General features: G+C 42.3%; 1 protein-coding gene across 2 annotated transcripts in view; it reads right to left on the bottom strand.

The window, feature by feature from the left end:
• Window positions 1-10001: 10001 nt before the first annotated feature.
• The window catches only part of NRIP1 (nuclear receptor interacting protein 1), a 74058-nt gene continuing 65053 nt past the window's right edge, over window positions 10002-19006 (bottom strand). For both annotated transcript variants that reach the window (XM_053935071.1, XM_053935070.1), the window contains one exon: window positions 10002-18836. In XM_053935071.1, coding sequence (XP_053791046.1) covers window positions 14990-18478 — 3489 coding nt within the window. In that variant the 5' untranslated portion in view covers window positions 18479-18836 and the 3' untranslated portion in view covers window positions 10002-14989. The remainder of the gene's footprint in view (window positions 18837-19006) is intronic.

Below are 19006 nucleotides of genomic sequence, written 5' to 3'. Positions count from 1 at the left end.
TTTTTAATAGGGCCACAGGGTCTCTGAGCATCCCTGCAAGAGACAGCTGGAAAAAGCAAATATGTTGTCAGGATGGCTGAATTCACTGACTTAGAAGCATCTGCACTGTTATGAAATAAATGTAGGAGGCTATAAATTCCAGAACCCTTGCTCTGAATTGAGGAGTTGAGGAATGCAGAAACTGAAGACAATGGTAAACTCTCCCTCCCTGCTCCCAAGTGCATATTCAGATATCTGGGAAACAGCCTGGAGTTTGTAACCATACCTGTATTTGTAACTAAATGCACTGCTCTTCAATCCAAGCCTCAGTGTCCCCCACACAAAAGGCAAGCAAGGTCAGGCTGCAGAGGTGAGGTGTTACCACACTCATTAAGTTACGCCGCAGGAGAGCCAGAGCTCACACCCAAAAGCAACAGGGCTGCTCTGTTTTCACAGTGCAAAAGTTAAGGCTGGGCATTCACAGCTTAACAGGTCCAGGGTCAGAAGATGTTCTTGCATAATTTTTGAAAAGGATGAAGAATTCCTCCCTGAAATTTATGATCTTAGAAGAAAGACTGTCTGCTTCTTCTCTCCCTAATTTGCTTAGAGAGCAGCCAGGATCATCTGCTACCTGGAACTTGGCTCCCTGTGAGTGTGAGGCCCCAGTGAGTACACAGTAATAATATGAAAAAAGAGAAGGTGGAAGGAGGTTCTTTTACAATTTATAGAGTGGGTAAGGTCTTCTACTTCATCAGACTCTGTTTAAAACCGTGGCTGGTTTGAAACCTGCCCAAGAGCCATGCTATACTAGCCACAATTTGTTATTTTCTTGTCCCTTGCAACCAGAAACCAGGAAGTTTCACTAAAATTCACTACTAGGAAGTCCCATTGCATTCTTTTTCAGCTTGCTGTGATAAGATGGTACTGTCAGCACTAACCTTTAACTAAGCAAAGCTTAGCCTTGGGTTCTGTGTGGGGACCACCCCCATACCAGGATATACTTCTATCTAAGTTAAAACCAACTAAGTATAAACAAAGGGAGGCACCTGGCCACTCGGAATCAGCTCCCTCCACATGACTTTTCCTGCTTTTACCCCACTACTACTCATTTTTCAAATCCAGATGACACTTATTTTTTCCTCTTTGCAATTTAACAAACAACTCCTTTTTCATCCCACCTTTGCTCTTCCCTTTTCTTCCTTCATTCTTATTGGGTTCATAGATTTTTTTTTTAAGGTAACACTGGACAACCCCGCAGCAATAGATCCCCTTCTGTTTTCTGATCACCTCAATTACACGGGCCATATATAATCATTACTGTTTTAAATTAAGAAACAACACACTCCTGAAATAAGGATAACCAATATTCAGGTAAGGAGTTAATTAAATATAGCTTTCCTCTCATCTACTCTTGTTTTATTTACAATTTTTCTACATTTCCTATGGTATTGAATGCTCTGGATTGACTCAGCTCTCAAAAACCATCTCGGTACCATCTGTAACCAGTGTTCCTTGACTAGCTCCAAATCAAGCTCAGTTGTCATTTTGTAGTTCCATATATCTAAATAATTTCCCCTTTCCTTCTTATCTTCCTCTCTTGATTTTCAAAAGCTCCTTCAATTCCCACCATAAAACCTTTCCTTCCAGTCCCACCTGCCTCACTTTTCTCCTCCTTCTTCCAACTGCCCCTCCAAGTGGGAAGTCATCTTTCTCCAGCATCAAGGATAAAATTCACCCCACACAGAGGAGCTGGTGTCAGGTCCACTTAAGTCTTCCAAAGAATTTCACCTCAGATGACTTTCCCCTCTCCTCCTCCTCCAGACTCATTCCTTTCACAATGCTTTTCAACAATGACCTCAGTCAGATTCCTTCACTACTGCTAACTTGTACCAGCACTTAATGTACTTTATGTGCCCGCAGTGGTTTTTTCTGAGTTTGTAATAGGCTGCAAATTCCTTGAAGCATGTCTCATTATATTTTTGTATAGCTCAACTCACTCTGCCTCTACTTAATAAATAATGGCTACTCTACAAGAATGCTCACTACACACCCCTCCTGCTTTAAATACCAGCCCTTGCATTGTCAGCTTTCTTCATTTTTCTTTTGTCTGCATGAGTCATTGTACCCATCTTCTGTGTGTGTACATACACATTCATGCTCATTGACATTTCTCTCCACAGAAAGAAATGCTAAAGTAACCCTCTGCACCAAAATTCCTTACTTTGCACATTAATCTAACCAGTTTGATTTAGCTGTAGAGTGTCAGGTCCAAAGATTTTCCACTTTTTTATTATTTTATTTATTTTATTCTACACTTAATTTTTATAGAAGTTCCCCTTTCCTCCCCCAAAAATCCCTAACCAGAGAGTATAAAATCACTGTTTGTGTTCTCTGAGAAAAGCTATTTTAGACACGAGACCCCATGTTTAACTTGCCCTGCTGTTGCTATAAGAAATATATAGCAGATTATAAACAAACAACATGCTAAAATTACACAGAAGTCTTGAATACTGGAACTAAGCCTAAGTGGAAGAGCTTTATCTTGAGGAGAACACAGTGAGGTGGAGCCTGGCTGAGAAAAACACTGGATCCCACAAGCACAGTCACAATAAGGCACTTTCACTGCTGCAAGGTCTTATTTACTTGTCCAAACCCATTAGGGGTTAGACCTGCTCTACAATTGCAAGCCTGGGGTCAGCTTTCACAGGTTTCAGGTACAAATTACAGCCAGTGTCCTGTTTCTGCTTTGCTTATTCACTGGCTTCAGAAACCTTTCTCTCATTTTCTTCACTCACGTTGGCTTTTAAATTTGCTCACTTAATGCCCTTCAAGTGAGTTACATTTCCAAAATGTTTCTCTTGCAAGTACATTTTAACCTAGTTTTACTCAAAGGTCTCAGGTGAGATAACCCAAGCAGGGGCAGGCAGGGTTAGAGAGTGTGATTTAAATAACCAATGCAGACAGGAAGCTGCATCAGAGTTGTGGAGTTCACTGTCTCCTCTGTGATCTGTCACTTGCCAAGACGTTTCTGAGCACATCATAGCAGTCCCATCACTGCCGGGGATGCTGCCATCTGATAGGAGTCCTCACATTCAGGTGCTCTAAATTCAAAGGCCAAGCCACATTCTATGCATTTTTACACACCCAAACTTGAAATACTGCAAATTATACTCTCTTGTCTATGTCACATATATGTGCAGCAGATACTCCACTAGCACTGAAGTCTCTCTAAAACAAGAACTCTTTTTTTCACCTATTTTGCAGAGAAATCCTGACATATAGTATGACCATAAGCCCCACCTGAAATTTCATCAACCTCCAGAGTCAACTGCAATGCAAATCTGGGGTTCCTCAGTAACAATTTGCAGACCATCACTATTCTCCTCTCTGTGAGGATCATGGTAGGAAATACAAGTCACAACAGGTTACAGACAACCCCTGAAAGCAACACAGATCTGTTTCACATAGATGCTGTGGAAAGAGCCACCCTTGCTCATGGCAGGCAAACTGCAGCAATTGCTGCAGAGCCCAGGCAAGAGATGAGATAGCATCTGGAACTTCTGCTGTGGAAAAAGAAAATACGGCAAACAGAATTCCTACTGTCGCAGGAGTCTTACCATTTTGGCTTTATAACCTGGCTTTGTTTGCTCAGATGCTGAAGCAAGGCATCCTGGTACCACAAGGATCCCGGTACCACACCACCTCTCCTGAGGTCCTTTTCAGTGAACTCAACCCAGCCATCCTTCCCTCCAGACTCGGGATGGACCATCTGCCCACTGTGTATCCCCCAACGCCACTGAGCAGCAGCACCCCTGTGGCCAGCAGGGCTCCATTACATTGCCCCTTCTATAGCACCTCTTTTAATCCCTGTCAGGTCCCAGGAATTTGAATATCGGATCAAAAAGAGTATCTCTCTAAGCACTCCTTTGACCAATATAGTGCTGCAGCTGTGTCCTGGCCTTAAGGCATTTCTGAACAGAGGTTTCTGTGCTTTGTCACCCTCAGATTTGGTCCTCACTCCAGGGACTGAATTTTGCCCCACAAATGCTGTTCTCATCCATCTGACCCTTCCCCTCCTGGTTCCCACTCCAGAATAATACTTGGATTGAATGAACTCTGAGCATCCGGAGTGAAACTGCAAAAAACAAGAAGCTGTGCCCTGCTCTACAGATGTTTCCACAGTTGTCAAGAACTTGATCTCCTCTGTTGAAGTCTGTACTTCCCTGCAAGGCATAGCATTCCATGCCACGGGCAGCCATGTTCCACATCAGAAGGGACGGCACCGTCTCGGCTCCCGTGGAATTGTGTTTGCTTCAGGCCAACGGGGCACAGGCTCAAAGGGTGACAGTGGCACAGCTGCACCATTAATGCAGGCTAACAGGAACACAGAAGATGACTGGAAACCAGCTGCTACTTCTGCAGCCCATAATGTACTGCCAAAAATCTCAATATCCCCTTGATCTGAAGTGGGAGATAGAAAAACTGAACTAGGCAGGAATTTACACAGTGCTCAGAATCACATATGACCAACATTAGCATTTACTGCTCCAGGCACCCTAGGAGCAAGGCACAGCATAGCCTGGCTCAGAGGAGACTTCTGTTCCATGCAGGAGCTTCCTGGGACTGTCAGGAGACATTTTGCAGCAGCATTATACAGAGTTACAGGCATAATTTGAAATCAAACAAGTGATAGCAAGCCATATTGTTGTAGTAGAAGCACAACAAAAATGGTAAAAAACAGAAAGAGATAAAGAAGGCAGGAAAATTGGAATAGTACCTTTCTGACTAAAGAGAACTAAGCTTTTAAGTGCTAGGCAGATGTTGGAAGACAATGAAAAAAAACTGTTGAAACACTGAATACATAAAAAGTTGATTTTTTTCTTATGCAACTAGCTTTATCCCCAGACCTTTTAAGTTTTAAAGAGTGAGATGTATTCAATACGATAGCTGCTGTCAGTTTCTAGACAATTATTCCTTCCACTTCTAAATTAATAACTGCAAATCTATGCCTTGCAAAAATACAGGATGATTCTTTGGGCTGTGAACATTTTCAGCAGGGGATTTCAGTGCCTTTTCTTCTTTTATAAGGAGCTGCCATGGTTTTGTCCGTGTTGGGAGCAGCTGCCACCAGTTCTCTGAGAGTCAGATCTCATGTAAATGGCAAAATTTGGCCCCCTGGGAAACAACCACTGCCTGCACCACCATAGTGCCTTCCCTCTAGGAAACAGGTGATGGGACAGGATGGGAGCAGGCAACAGGCTGACAGCTAGACCATGCTGAGGAGGACACCTAAAAAAAAAAATCCCCTCTCATTTTCCCTTTCTGACCTTGAACCTGCAGTTTTCATTCTGTGCCATTTTCAAAAGCAATTTTTTTTTTTTTTTGGGGAGAAAAGCTTTGTGTCATACACTTTGCTTCTTTCTGCCACAGTAAGCAGCATTCTAAAAGAAAGGGGGTGCTGGGGGTAGCTGCTGTTAGATGTCATCACCTCTCTTCTCAGTGTGCAGGCACTGTGCAATGCCTTGGGTGAATGCTTTCAGAGAGACCAAGACACAGCATTCAGTACAGCCAATGCATAACGCAGTACCTTAGGCAAACACTTATTTCAAAAGAGTTGTCTAAAAATATATACTTCTTTTGTCTCCTCTGCCCTTCATGGGTGATGACTGGGCTCCTGTGTAGTTTAAAGATGAGATGAAACGACTCAAAATAATAGGTAAGAGGAAGGGGGGAAATGGCATGAGAGTTAACAGTTCCTTACACAAGAGACAGACATCACTGTATGCAAGGATTACCTAAACTGTTCTTTTCTGATTTTAAACATTTACATGCTGACCAACCAGCTCCTGGTACTTGTTCATAATGAAATGTAAAGTTTCTTTAGATTTTGGACTAGGAAGTAAGCACACCTGCATCAGTAATACTCCATGATTTCAGTGGTGGTACTGATCTCTGTACACTCAGCCAAACGTGTGCTGGGCTCATCCAGAGCCCCGTGGGCAGCAGGGCAGGGAGGGGATTCTGCCCCTCTGCCCCGCTCTGCTGAGACCCCACCTGCAGGGCTGCATCCAGCTCTGGGCTCCCAGCACAGGAAGGACAGGGAGCTGCTGGAGCCAGGCCAGAGGAGGCACCAAGGTGATCAGAGGGATGGAGCAGCTCTGCTGTGAGGAAGCTGGGGTTGTTCAGACCAGAGAAGGTTATGGGAAGACCTTAGAGCACCTTCCAGTGCCTAAAGGGGCTTCAAGAGAGCTGGAGAGGGACTTTTCACAAGGGCATGTACTTATAGGACAGAGGGAATGGCTTTAAGCTGAAGGAAGGTAGACTTAGATTTGAAATTTGGAAGAAATTTTTTACTGTGAGGGTGCTGAGGTACTGGAACAGGTTGCCCAGGGAAGTTGTGGCTGCCCCATCCTTGCAAGTGTTCAAGGCCAGGTTGGATGGTGCCCTGAACAACTGGTTGAGTGGAAGGTGGTCGTGCCCATGGCAGGGGGGTTGGAATGAAATTATCTTTAAGCTCCTTCCCAAGCCAAGCCATTCCTATGAGTCTACAACCTACGACATGAATAGCTACACAAGATTTTTGTTTTCCAGACCTATCTAATTCTTGCTGCAAATGCTAATGAGGATTTTTTTACTATGGCCATGTTAAATAGCAGAAAATGAAGTGGGATTAGAAAGTAAAAGGCACTTAGGAATAGCATCTTGTAGCTTGCCATTTTAAGATTCCCCTTCACTCTCTTTCTTCCTTCTTAACTTTAAATAACTGTGGCACAAAAGCTAAGAGCCCCAGGTCACCGGTCCCCTACCACACACACAGAGGACAGGTGCACAGATACACTCGTGTGGGGACAGCACACATCACTTGAAGGGACACAGGCTCCCTTGGCTGTCCAAAGGTGAATCACTGAGCCATTTGTGAGGCATGTGTGAGTCAATGAGGCTTCTTGAAAAAAAACCCCAACACCAAACCAAAGGATTCTTTCAGAGTAAAATGTGAATTCAGGGAAAAAAAGAAATGTGCAATTTTATTGGCTACTGGAGGAACTTCCCTCTTCCACAGAAACTCTAGCAAAGCATTTCCCAGCTCACAGCATACAAGAGACCGAGGGCAGGGCATCCAACTCCAAATCATCCTTGAATTTCATCACTTATTCTCTCTCAGTACCAAATCTCAGATGAGATTTGGGCATGGAATCTAGTCAGGCAGAACTTGAAAAGCTGTACATTTTGCTAGAGTTACAGAGGTGCAGACAGCAAATGTAGAGAGGTAACAACACATTCCATGTATCTGTGTCAGTGGCTACCCAGGACTCATCTGCAGAAGTAACCTTTGAGCTTGTACTGAAACTTTTGAAAGAACTTGAGCACACAGAAGGGTATGACTCTCAAAGTCAGCAGCAGCTTCAGTGAAGACTGGGGCCCCCACTAACTTAGAGACTAGCCCACTTTGCCTCCTGTTTAGTGACAAATTTTCACCACCTTCCCAAACTAGACTGGATGAAGAGAATCCAGATCATCTGTACTGTGGATGAGGACAGTTCTCTCTCCATCTCTCCCCAGTGATGCACACCACAATGCACTGAAGGCACACGGTGACTTTAACTGTGGAAGCAGCCATCAGGTTTATCCAAGTGGCACATTCACAAGTCATTTATGTTTGTTTTGCACTCAGCTAAGTTCTGAGTAATTTAACCAGAAAAGTAATCTGGAAATAGTGACAAATCTCTTTATTCATTAACAGTGAGCACTCCTTAGAAAGCCAAATGAAAGTGGGCTGCTGTGAGCTTGGATCAGCATATGCTCCTTCATTAGCAGCATTGATAGCTACCAGCAGAGAGGATTTTTATGCCCCCAGTTCGTGCCATGCTCCCTTTGAGTCGCTCTGACAATCAAAAGGAAATAAAAATATTACCAGCAATTACTGCCTGCATATCCCAGCCTCTGCTCTAGGCTCATATCAAGTCCCTACATGCATTCCCATGGGTGTATTCCACAGCCCTAATGTGCCAAGCTGTGCCATACAGCAAAACACTGTCATTGCATTCTTTAGTTTCAGACACACATTTTTCTTGGCAAGTTTACAGTCAGTGAAGAATAATTTGCTTTACTTTTCTTTTTTAAAGATATGTCTGTACAACTGCAGTAACTTTCTCTACTCTTAAAGAGGCTTCCACAATGCACATCCCTGCAAATGATCTATCAGAGTCCACACCTGTCCTCGACACTCACAAGCTCATGTCCTTGACACTGCAGCCCATTTCACTCAGGAGCAGAGAAGATTGGGGTGCCAAGTCCCACAAACACAATTGCTGTCCCCTGCCTCCCCCCACTTTGGAAATCTCTGAAGCAGAAATGAAAATTCCCATCCAGCAGCTATTTTGTGGAAAAAACCCAATTCCACATGCAATTTTCATTCTGTGAGGAACAAGATGGGGACCAAGAAGATTCCATGTGACCACAAGTCTGTCTGTGAAGAGTTCACTGGCAGTGTGAAGCACTTTTGAGTGAATTCATTCCGAATCACCAAGCAAATGCTGTTCACATTCACTCAGAGGGGAATGGTTCTTGGGATATCACACCCATTCTACAGCCTCACCACCCCACAGGCTGTTCAGCACACCATACCCTCAGCTCTACCGCCCTGCTTCTTCTGGTAGACACTGTGCAAGTTTTACTTGGTGTTACAGCACAACTGAATAAATATAGTGAATTTACAAGAGCCTGAAACCCCCATCAAGTAATAACAGAAAAGTCAGAGATATTCAGCTGCTCCATGGAACTGTCCTAGGGCATGACCACTTAGAAACAGAGGCAGTGTTGGCTTTGCCTGGTGGGCAGACTCAAAACTGAAAGAAACACAGCAGTGATGAAACCACGTATTTCAAGAAATTATATCCAAGCTGCACTGCCATTAGAAGATGAGATTGGCTCCTTAGCAATATTGCTTCTTCAGGTGGCTGCATTTTGGCTCAGCCATTGATCCCTCACATCAAGCCTACTTACAGAGAGAAGAGTCTGTGCAGAAGCTGGGTCAGGGTCCTTTCCCTCTGAAGCACAGTTGAGCATCACTGGTGGCATTATGCCCATACTGCAAGGGGACATATCCAAAGAGACACAGCATCCCCATGCTGCTCCATGTTGGATACTGAACAATTAAAATGATCAGTTATACAGTTCAGGAAGCCCTAGCTGAGGTCTATGAACTTGGAATTACTGTTTTAAAATTACCTTTATGTATTGTATTTTCTGCTTTCCAGAATGCTTCCAAAGAACCCGAGGCACACAATTTATTGCTGAGACCAGGAAGCATAGGATGATTCACGAAAATAGTTGTCAGTGTTACCCAAGACAGTCATGACCTATCCTATGCGATTGCTTGCAACTGTACAGCTCCAGACACAGTCTGGACACCCTGGAACAAAAATTTTCTGGAGAAATAGCACTTGCACTAATGCTGCAATCCATCATTTGCAGTAATGTCATAAACTGACTTAGCTCCAAAATATGATGGAAGTGCACTGTTAAACCTTTGTGTGGGCTTCATGGGCAAATTGTGTTCACTTATTATTTTATTTATGTTCTTAAGCAAACATGTAGAAACTGAGAAATCTTCTTTGTGATATGAACCAAAGTAGATTTTAGTGGGAAAACAGATCTTTCTGCCCTGCACAAGGGACCTGAACAATGTTTTAACATTCAAAATTATTTTCACATGAAAATTCCCACTTAGAGGTTTCCAGTTTATGGTCACTGATTTCAAGTTAATAAGAAGAAGGGTATTTAAATAAAACGTAATACAGAGCTTTGTGAAGTAAAGCTGCTAATCTGATTTAGAGTGCTTCATTTCCAGCTCCACAATACTCACATTCCAGTCAGTAGCCTTGCTGAAGGCTGTGTGTGCCTAAGTTCCTGGAGGTACTTTTGTTGTCAGAATTTGCATCAACAGCACTGATGCAAAGAGCCCACTAACACCTCAGTAACACAAAGTACACATGAAATAAAGCAGATTTAAAAACCATCAAGACAATGCATTTTTCTCATTTATTCAAATCTTCTGCAGGAAGTAAACACTGAAAGATTTTAAAAAACTTCACACTGCAGTATGTACAGTTTTGTGACATCACATGAGGAAATTAATTTCTAATAAAAAAAATGAGACCAGTTAAATTACTGAAGACACATCACAATAAAACTGGTTGTGGTAAAATCCCAAATTCTTATGTATGGCAATGAAAATCAATACTCCTTTGTTTTACAGGGATGGAATAGTCCAGGTACAATATTTCAATTACGTAAAATGGAGTCCTGAACTTGCATGACTTATTATAGTTGTATGAGCACTTCATGTTTTAAAAGTAGGTTTGCATTTTTTTTTTCCAGACCCTTTTGAATTGAAGCACATTCTTTCACAAAGCTAAAATATCACAGCAGAAGTCATGTCCAGAAGTGGAATACTGTTGTGTTTTGAACTGACCTGACTTGTTAAGACTTTTTTTTTTTTTGCCAACGCACAGATGCACAGGGTCCCCCATGCATTTTTCATGCAGCAGTTAATCACAACTGTAAATAAAAGAATTTCTCTATACATTCTTCCAGACTTGCAACTGTATACATACATGCAAAAGTTTTTAAACCTATGTGATCATATTTACACTTATACATGGAATATACATAACAAAAAAGATTAAAAGGTTTTTTTTCCTTTGCATTAGAACAATACAAAATATGTATTTTTCATTAAGGAAACCACTATTTACATCACCTTTTAAAAACCAATTTCAACATATTATAGGCGTAACAAGTCAACATATTTACATTATATATAAATATATATATATAATATATACTTACCAGTTTACTCCTCTGTAAGATGTGGCAGAGAACAAACTGGTAATATCATGTCACTGACGTCAATGAGAGCTGTAATACTTTCACCAACATTAAACAGGGAAAATTTAAACCACTCATTTCTTTATTTTAAAAACATCTGTAAATTAAAGATTTAAAAACATCACTAAGAGTAAATGGCTACGAAAAGTAAAAGTTATGGCTGAATTCCCTTTTGATCTCATATAAACTTCTCAAACTGAGCTGCCCAGCTATGTGTAGAGAAGCCCTCCAGCTCTCCACTTTTGATTCTGTGGTCAAGTGTTACCCACCATCTTTTCCTCAAGCTTTGACAGAGGAGACACTAGAAACCTGGATATCTGAGTCCCAGACACTTCCTTCTGGAAAGGAAAGGCATATCTGCATGGCAATTCCAAGTCAATCCTCAAATCCAGCGGGTTTGGGCGCTCCACCAGGCACTGGTGACACCCCCTTGAGCAAGGCACCGGGGTCTCCAAAACGCAACTGCTGCAGCCCCAGCCCTTCCCAGCTACGTGGGGCCAGAGTTAATTCAGGTTAAAGTTCAGGCTGCAATTGCGCTCTTAGCGAGGTATAGAGACAATTCCCTAACTCAATTCCTCACGGGTCTGAGAGCTGGAGGCAGCTTTCCCCCAGCAGTCTCTGCTGGCTGTAACTGGGATGTGCTCTCCCCTCCCTCCCTGCTCCTTTGATGGTGGGATCACACACCAGCACCCACTGATGCTGCACTGCTCTGCCCGTACAGCTGCTGCTGCCAAGATCTGCCAAGACCCCATTTTGCTTCAAATCTGTAGTCTAAGGGCCTAGAGGAAACAGGAGTTGCTGAGAGTACCGAGGGCTACTCAAGAGATGACCTTGGTTTGTGATTCATCTACAGGGACTGGTGGAAATCAGGGATCTTAGAGCTGCTTGGGAAAACGTGGCCAGCCCTACCAGTCCCTCCTGGGACAACAAACCCAGCTCCCACATCCCTCTTCTGATGGAAGAGTCCTCAAGGAAAAAAATAGCAACTCCTTTTTACTCACCCATGCTACAAGACAAAAAATAATTAAAGAGCCTTTGGTCCTAAGGTGTCAATGCTGTAAATGTGGATGGGGTAGATTCAAAGAAGACCTCTCTTCCCTAGGGAGGGGGTAACACCAGTGATACTGGAGAATTCCATATAGGAGGGGACAGCTGCCCACTTAGCAGCTGACTGAGCAGTCCCTTGGCATGTCCTGCCCTCTCTCAAGGGCCTCAGCCTTGTTACCTGCTGTTTGAGAGTGCAACGTCTACAGGAGATAAGAGTCTTCCATGAACACCATGTCCCAAACTTAAATTCTTGTATATTAGAGTTTACTGACGTCTGTGAGAATGGCAATACCCTTTTGTTAACATCAACTAAAAAGAAAGCTAAATCCTTAACTGGTCAAACTGTTAACATTTTAACTTAACTGTTTTACAAAACTTTCAAAACTAAATGTTCAAAAGTATATATTATAACAATAGACTACCCTAGAATAAATACAAAGGTCAGTGCATTGCTCGATTCCAGTATTATTTTTTGTTAAGGTTAGAATCTCTTCCCCACTCTTCATCTCAACTTAGCTTTGGAGAAGTCTTTTCAACCAGATAATTCCACATCCTCTCATGCTGCATTTTTCTGTGGTGCTCTTCAAGCAAATTATAACCCTGTATTTAGTCTGGGGACCATCTATTATTCTATACTGTATATATCTCCTACCTATATACACATTGTTTCAAGAAAAATAATCAATTAAGACTTTAAAAGACATTTAATGGATGGAACAAATACCATCTTTTTAATATTTCTGCTGGGTTGACTCATATAAAAAGAATTCAGTTCCACTGTCAATCCAAAATATACTTTATCTCATTAATGATTACTCTATGAGACATCTGAATTGTCATTGGGCTACTTATAAATGCAATATTAAAGACAAACAAAATTTTATTTTTATATTATACTTCAGACAATGACATTTAAAATGATATTAGATTTGTGTGAAGGTTTTAAAATATAAATCTTTTTTGTACAGCCCATTAATATATTATGCTTCACCAAAGTAACATAAAAATATATCTTTAAATTGCTCTGTTATTTCTCATAAAAACCAGGGGGAATGTTTTATACCAGATACTGCCAAATATTTGTGTTCCCTAAAGGAAGGTATCCCCCGGAGGGAGGCAAAACAGAATAGTGGTGCATTTTCCAGCTGTCAGACAGAAGAAGTCCCTTTTAGTAGGAACTGCACTGGAAAGAGGAGGAACTGATCTCGGGCTGGGGCAGCGACAAGAGGGGGACAACAGCTTGCTCTGTCTCAGCAAGCCAGGAGTCTGGGAAAAGGATCTGTGAAACCAAACCAGATGGAAAAGAGCAAAATGCCCTGTTACTCATGTCTGCTGTGCAGACATGGGATGGACAGAAACAGCAGTTTTGTCATGTCATTGGCTCGCAGTGGAGAAAACAGACAAAATTAAACCAGAGTGCAGCTTTCATTATTTATGCAAGACAACCGCTTAGCTGCTTGCTGATGGCAGAGAGGATTATCAGTGAAATCAAGAAGCCACAGAGAACTTTTTTTTTTTAAGGGGAGTAAAAAGCTCAGCAAAACTTCTGCTTGCCAATAATTGATATAATTTAGAGGAACTGGATTTTGTCCTCTTCCTGCCCCCAGAGAAATAAGGGCTGCAAATGGAGTTAACACTGATAGTGTTAACAGGAAAGGAGAGCCACACGACTCTTCCCCAGCCAGCAATTCTTTTAAGATGTCTCAGCTCTGACTGCAATTTTCAGTTCCTCCCATCTCAGCCTGATATTGCCAGATGTTACAAATCACAGCACAGGTGGGGATTGAGGAAAAGGGCAGAGAAGGATTTCTCAGATATATCCCACTATCCATTACAGAACATGACAAAACCACAGTTTTATCCTCAGTGCTACCTGGAAAATTATTCTAAAGCCAGATTTTCTGCAGTGAAAGGGCAGTGCATTAAACCATGTATCAGCTGTTCAGAGAGTAATAAATATTGGCAGATTATAGATTCTTTTCCCTGGTTGTAGGAAGAGGCCAACACATTTTTCATTAAAATCCTATTCCATCTTTGAGTGGAAGTCTGATGTGCTGCTTTAGTGCAGTTGGTATTCTTCCACAGGAAAGCAGGATGGTGCTGAACACACAATTCTGCTCATCCCCTTCACAAGCTTTCCAGCATTTTCCTCACTGAATACATGTACTAAGCCTTCTCAATCACACTACTCCAAGAGGCATTTTGGCTTTCCCCTTTTAGGCAGGAAAGTGACAGGAATGTGCCGACAAAAGGACTCATGCAGTACTTGCATGGCCTATGAAAATCTGCCTTTTTTTATAAAAACCTAGAAAAACCTCTTAATTCTAACTAGTAACTCATAACTATGGCTAAGAATTCTGAGGAAGGCATTTGTTGAGAGCAGGGCAAGGAAGAAAAATAGATTTTACACCACTATTCTGGCAGGACCACAAACAAGATTTAAAAATAACAATATAAATTTTGGAAGCACTAAAAAATACATTTCAGTGCACTTCAATTATTAACACTGACGCAGGTTTTCCAATATGACGAGCTAATACCTTGGACGGACTGCTCCACTTCTTACAAGTTATTCTTAAAATTTCACAAAACATATTAAAACATTCAAAAAAAAAAAAAAGTACACTGTCTCTATGCTCAGGCTTCAAAAAAATAAGGATTATTTTACAGGGAGGGAGGAAACGCAGCATTACCACCACCTAGGCTGTATGCTTACACTTTATGTTATACCAAAAGCTTGCAGATCCAAATAAGACTCTGATCCAAGAGTACTCATAACTTAATCTGATACATACAGAAACGTCTTTTACAAATTACAACCCTTCTAGTTTCCTTGTGACAATCTACTGTAAAGGAAATTTTATCTACATGTATTTTAAATAACATCACCAGAAAAATAAAAAGTTTATCAAATGAAAACGTTTCAATTAGACCATGCTTTTTTTTTTAAAATCATGCTCAATTTATACAGTAGTGAAGTTCATACTCATTTTTCTTTTTTTTTTTTTTTTTTTTTTTTTTTTAAACAAAGATTCAAAACCGCTGATTGTAAACTCACTGAGGAGGCTGCAGTTTATTCTGGCTCTTTTTTGATTGTTCGCACTTTTTCCAGAAGTCCATGCACTTCTCCATTCACACCACCATGCTGATGGGAGGTGTTACTCCCCATATGGCTGTTGTAAGGGCTTCTTAAGTTACTAAAAGGAGTTTTAAGCTCTGTGTCAGATGTCAACTCCTCTTTGATTGTAACACGAGTTGAACTCTCGGTAAATGAAGGTTCATTCCAAATTTCTTTGTCGTGTGCTTCTTGGCTGCTGACAGAGCTGCCACCTTTCTGTAACATGTAGTACAATATTGGATTGGTTTTGGTCAGTCTTGGAGAGTCTTTCTCATAATCATTCTTGTCCATGCCCGTGATCACCCATCTGATGGGGCCCTTCTCACTGGGCACGGAACACATGCTGAACTGGTCGGGCTCCAGCCTGGACACCGTACTCCCCAGATGCTCAGGGAAGGGGGAGCTGGCCGGACTTTTTACTGCTACAGGATACTGAAATGTTCTGTGATCTACACAATTGTTCTGCTGCACAGGGCTTCCCACCAATGATCTTACTGAAGAAATGGTGAATTCAGGTTTATTGATTGTTGCACTGGTTTTGTTTCCTTTTTTCTTGCCCTCTGTTAGTATATTATTCCTATGTTGTGACAGATCTCTCTCACAGTTTTCAGAGAGAAGCAGCTGTTTCAACACATTAAAGCCTTTACTATCTCTAGACCAACTCCTATTTTCAGTTTCACTATTTGAACCATGACTTACAGCATATTTAAATTCAGCATCACTTCTGCTGAATTTCAGTTCTTGCTGGTTAAGCAAAGGCCCGTACAGTGCCTCGGTAGGAGAAGCGTGATTGTTTCCAGCATCAGACACATTACTTTTCATCTTTTTTAACGGGCTTTCCAAAGGCTCAGCATGAAGCTTCCTCTTCTTCGGTACTGTGCAAAGACTCTTGGATTCAAGGTGTGTCAGCTCGTTGTTTCGGTGACTCCTGTCCAGCTCATCTGCAGGGTAATTGTCTTGATTCTGTCTCAGCAACCTACTTAGCAGGCCATTTTTGGAAAAAGAGAAATCTTGAGGTGAAATAGGCTCAGATTTCACCTCCTCGGATGCTGGAGAAGCAGCTGTGTTTCTCTGCAGTGAATGAACAAACCCTTGGAATTTGTTACCCTTGCATTCTCTTACTTGTTGTGCATTTGAATTATAAGGAACATTTGATTCGTCAGACGGTTCAGTTTTTATTTTCACCGTCAATATTTGCTCATTCAAAGCCTTGTCTGTCTGTTCTTGAGAACTTTCATCTCTTAAAAGCATCCTCTCTTTCTTTTCATTTTTACCTTTAGTGGGAGTTCCCAGAAGCAGCTGAAGGACAGTGCGCCTTTCAAGGAGATTTTCTATTTCCGAACCTGGAAGTCCTTGTTCAGCGGGTGCGGGCTGACAACTGAATAGTTTGTTATTTTCTTCATGCATACTCAATTTATTCGTAAGCAGAGGGCTGTTCAATCTATCAATCAAGCCCACAGGTTTATCCATGTTCCCTGCCAGCAGCTGTTTGCTAGCTCTTTGTTCCTCACTCGACATGGAACTCTGCATGCCGCACTGAGCCAGGTTCTGCAGCAGCTTGCTGGCACTGAATGCCGAGGGGTTCTGGGGACTATCGGTCCTGCTCAGCTTAGCTCCTTGAATTTCTTTGCTTTTGGACAGGTCTATCAAGTGTTTAGATGCAGAATTCATCATTCTGTCTGGCTGGATGCTGCAGGCATAGGGTGGCGAGCTCCGCTTGACAGCCAGCGACTGGTGTGAGAGATTTATAGGAGAGTCTGCTTTTGTAGAAGCCAGCAAAGGTGGAGTGCTTAACGGAGTCATTCGGTTGGCACTGGGACTGTCAGTAACAGGAGTCCTTTTCCCAGTCTGTACAGTGAATTTTGCCACATCAGCTGCACTGTGTGGTCCCTGAGGATCATTACTCTTGTCTACCTGCTCTTCAGTCTTATGCCCAAGTAACAGCTGAAGCAGTGTTACTTTCTGGTGGGGATTCAGCTTAGAAGCTTTCGGAGTGTCTTTCTCTTCCTTGTTCTCTGGACAGGAAACTTTGGGATCCCAGTTACGAAGCAAGGACTGAGTCAGGTTATCCAGTGATGCAGGTGGACCTGCATCTGGTTTATCTGTCCTCTGTTTAAAGGATAGATCTATAGGAAGACAGTTAGAATGGGAGCTTTCATCATCACTGCTGTCTTCTGTAAAACTGGGATTGTTGTCTGAATACTCATCAACAGTTGTTGGTGTGCTGCTGTCTTCAAAAATGCTGGCTCTCTCACTCTGCTCACGCCCTTTCACGTGCTTGGTGGTGTTCTGGCTTTTCAGCAGATGTAAGAGCAAACTGTTGCTGGGAGAGGTTTTCAGGTTACTCCTTTCCACAGTACTTTTGTATCCCACAGTTTTGGGAGGTGAGTGCACGATTCCCACCGAACTCTGAAACGGTACCATATTGCCTTTGCTAGCCACTGTTTTGGGCGATGATCCTGCTTGACCATTGAGATGGCTTGTCATTCCTTTGGCCAAACCAAATTGTCCCATGTCCTTCTGAGCACTCTCTTGTAGCCTGGCCATTGCTGCAAGTCTCTCGCTTGCAATCTGATTGGCATTTTGTGCTTTTAAAGCATGTTCCCTGGAGTACTGCTGCAAGTGGGCTTCACTGGAAAGGAGCAAAGCCAGCTGGCTGCACGCTACGCTGGGCTTGGGCGAAGCAGCAGGACTGGATCGTTTCTCTACCATGCTTGCAACAGCTTGTAATCTTGCAGCACACGACAGGGGCTCATTCATCACCTTAGGGCTGCTCTGCACTGCATGAGGAGATTCTATAAACCTCTCTTTGGGCAGGTTCTTAGTGATGTCAGGCAGGCTGCTGTCCAGCTTCTGATCTTTCGCTTTGCTCTTCTTCAGCAGTGTCTTCAGGTGGCTGGATGCAACACCGTAGCACCTTAAATCTTTCTCCACTTGTAAAGAATCATGGCTAAGAGAATACCCTTGCTCCTTAAGACTCTGTCTAATCTGCTGTGACAGAGCAACACTCTGCAGCCTAGAGCTGAATGACTGAAGCAAAGAGGCAAGTAATGTGCTATCCTGTTTGCCTTTAGGCACATTTTCAACCATGCCAGCCAACAAAGCTTCCTTCTTTCCATCTAAATCTACAATGGAATCAGACAACCGCCTTCTCTTCGCTGCATTCCAGTCTTCTGAAGACTGCAACAGTCTTGCTTTTTTGAGGTGCAGCATGCCAGATCCCCGATATGTATTTGTGTTAATAACTGGACCATTACTCTGACAGCTGGGAAATATATTTCCTGAAATCTTGAAGTTTTGATCCTCCCCACTATGCCCAGTGGACTTTTTGTCAACTGCAGTACCTGAGCCTCCTGCTGCTTGATGCATTAGTAATCCCTCTAGGTAAGTTAGAACAACAGAATCCTGGTGCATCTCAGAGCCAAGCTCTTCTCCATGAGTCATGTTCAATAAAAGTTTCCAAAAAGGCTCTGTTTCTGTTCACTTCAAAGACTAGTTTTGCTCAATCAAGATGCAGAGTTAATAACAGGTAGATGTCTACAGTGCTTTCTTAGAGACTTTCAGAAACAATAGAAAATGTATTATCCTAGGCAGGCTTCTCCCAGTGTACACTGTTTGATGAGCCAGGTTTCCAATCATCGCAATCAGCTGATATCTAGGATATTTGTCGACGACGTCTAGGAGGAACACTCAAAACATGGTTTCACAGAAGAAAAGTTCCATTAAATATTTGCTGCCTTCTTTCTTCAGGAGGCCAGCTTGCTTTTCTTCCTTTTCCATCTCCACCAAGCACATAAAATTCCTAAGTCAGAAACACAAAACAAAAAACAAAGAAAATATTTAGGATTAAGATATAAGACATTTTTTCCTTAAAAAAAACCCCTCCAAACCCAACCCCCCATGCATTGTCTTAGGCAGAGATTCATGATACATAAACAACACATACATTCCAGAAGAAACTAAAAATCAAAT

The sequence above is a fragment of the Vidua chalybeata genome, chromosome 2 (genome assembly GCF_026979565.1).
Source record: "Vidua chalybeata isolate OUT-0048 chromosome 2, bVidCha1 merged haplotype, whole genome shotgun sequence".
Classification (NCBI taxonomy): domain Eukaryota; kingdom Metazoa; phylum Chordata; class Aves; order Passeriformes; family Viduidae; genus Vidua; species Vidua chalybeata.
The sequence above is the reverse complement of the archived record's forward strand: the minus strand, read 5'-3'. Positions and strand labels throughout refer to the sequence as shown.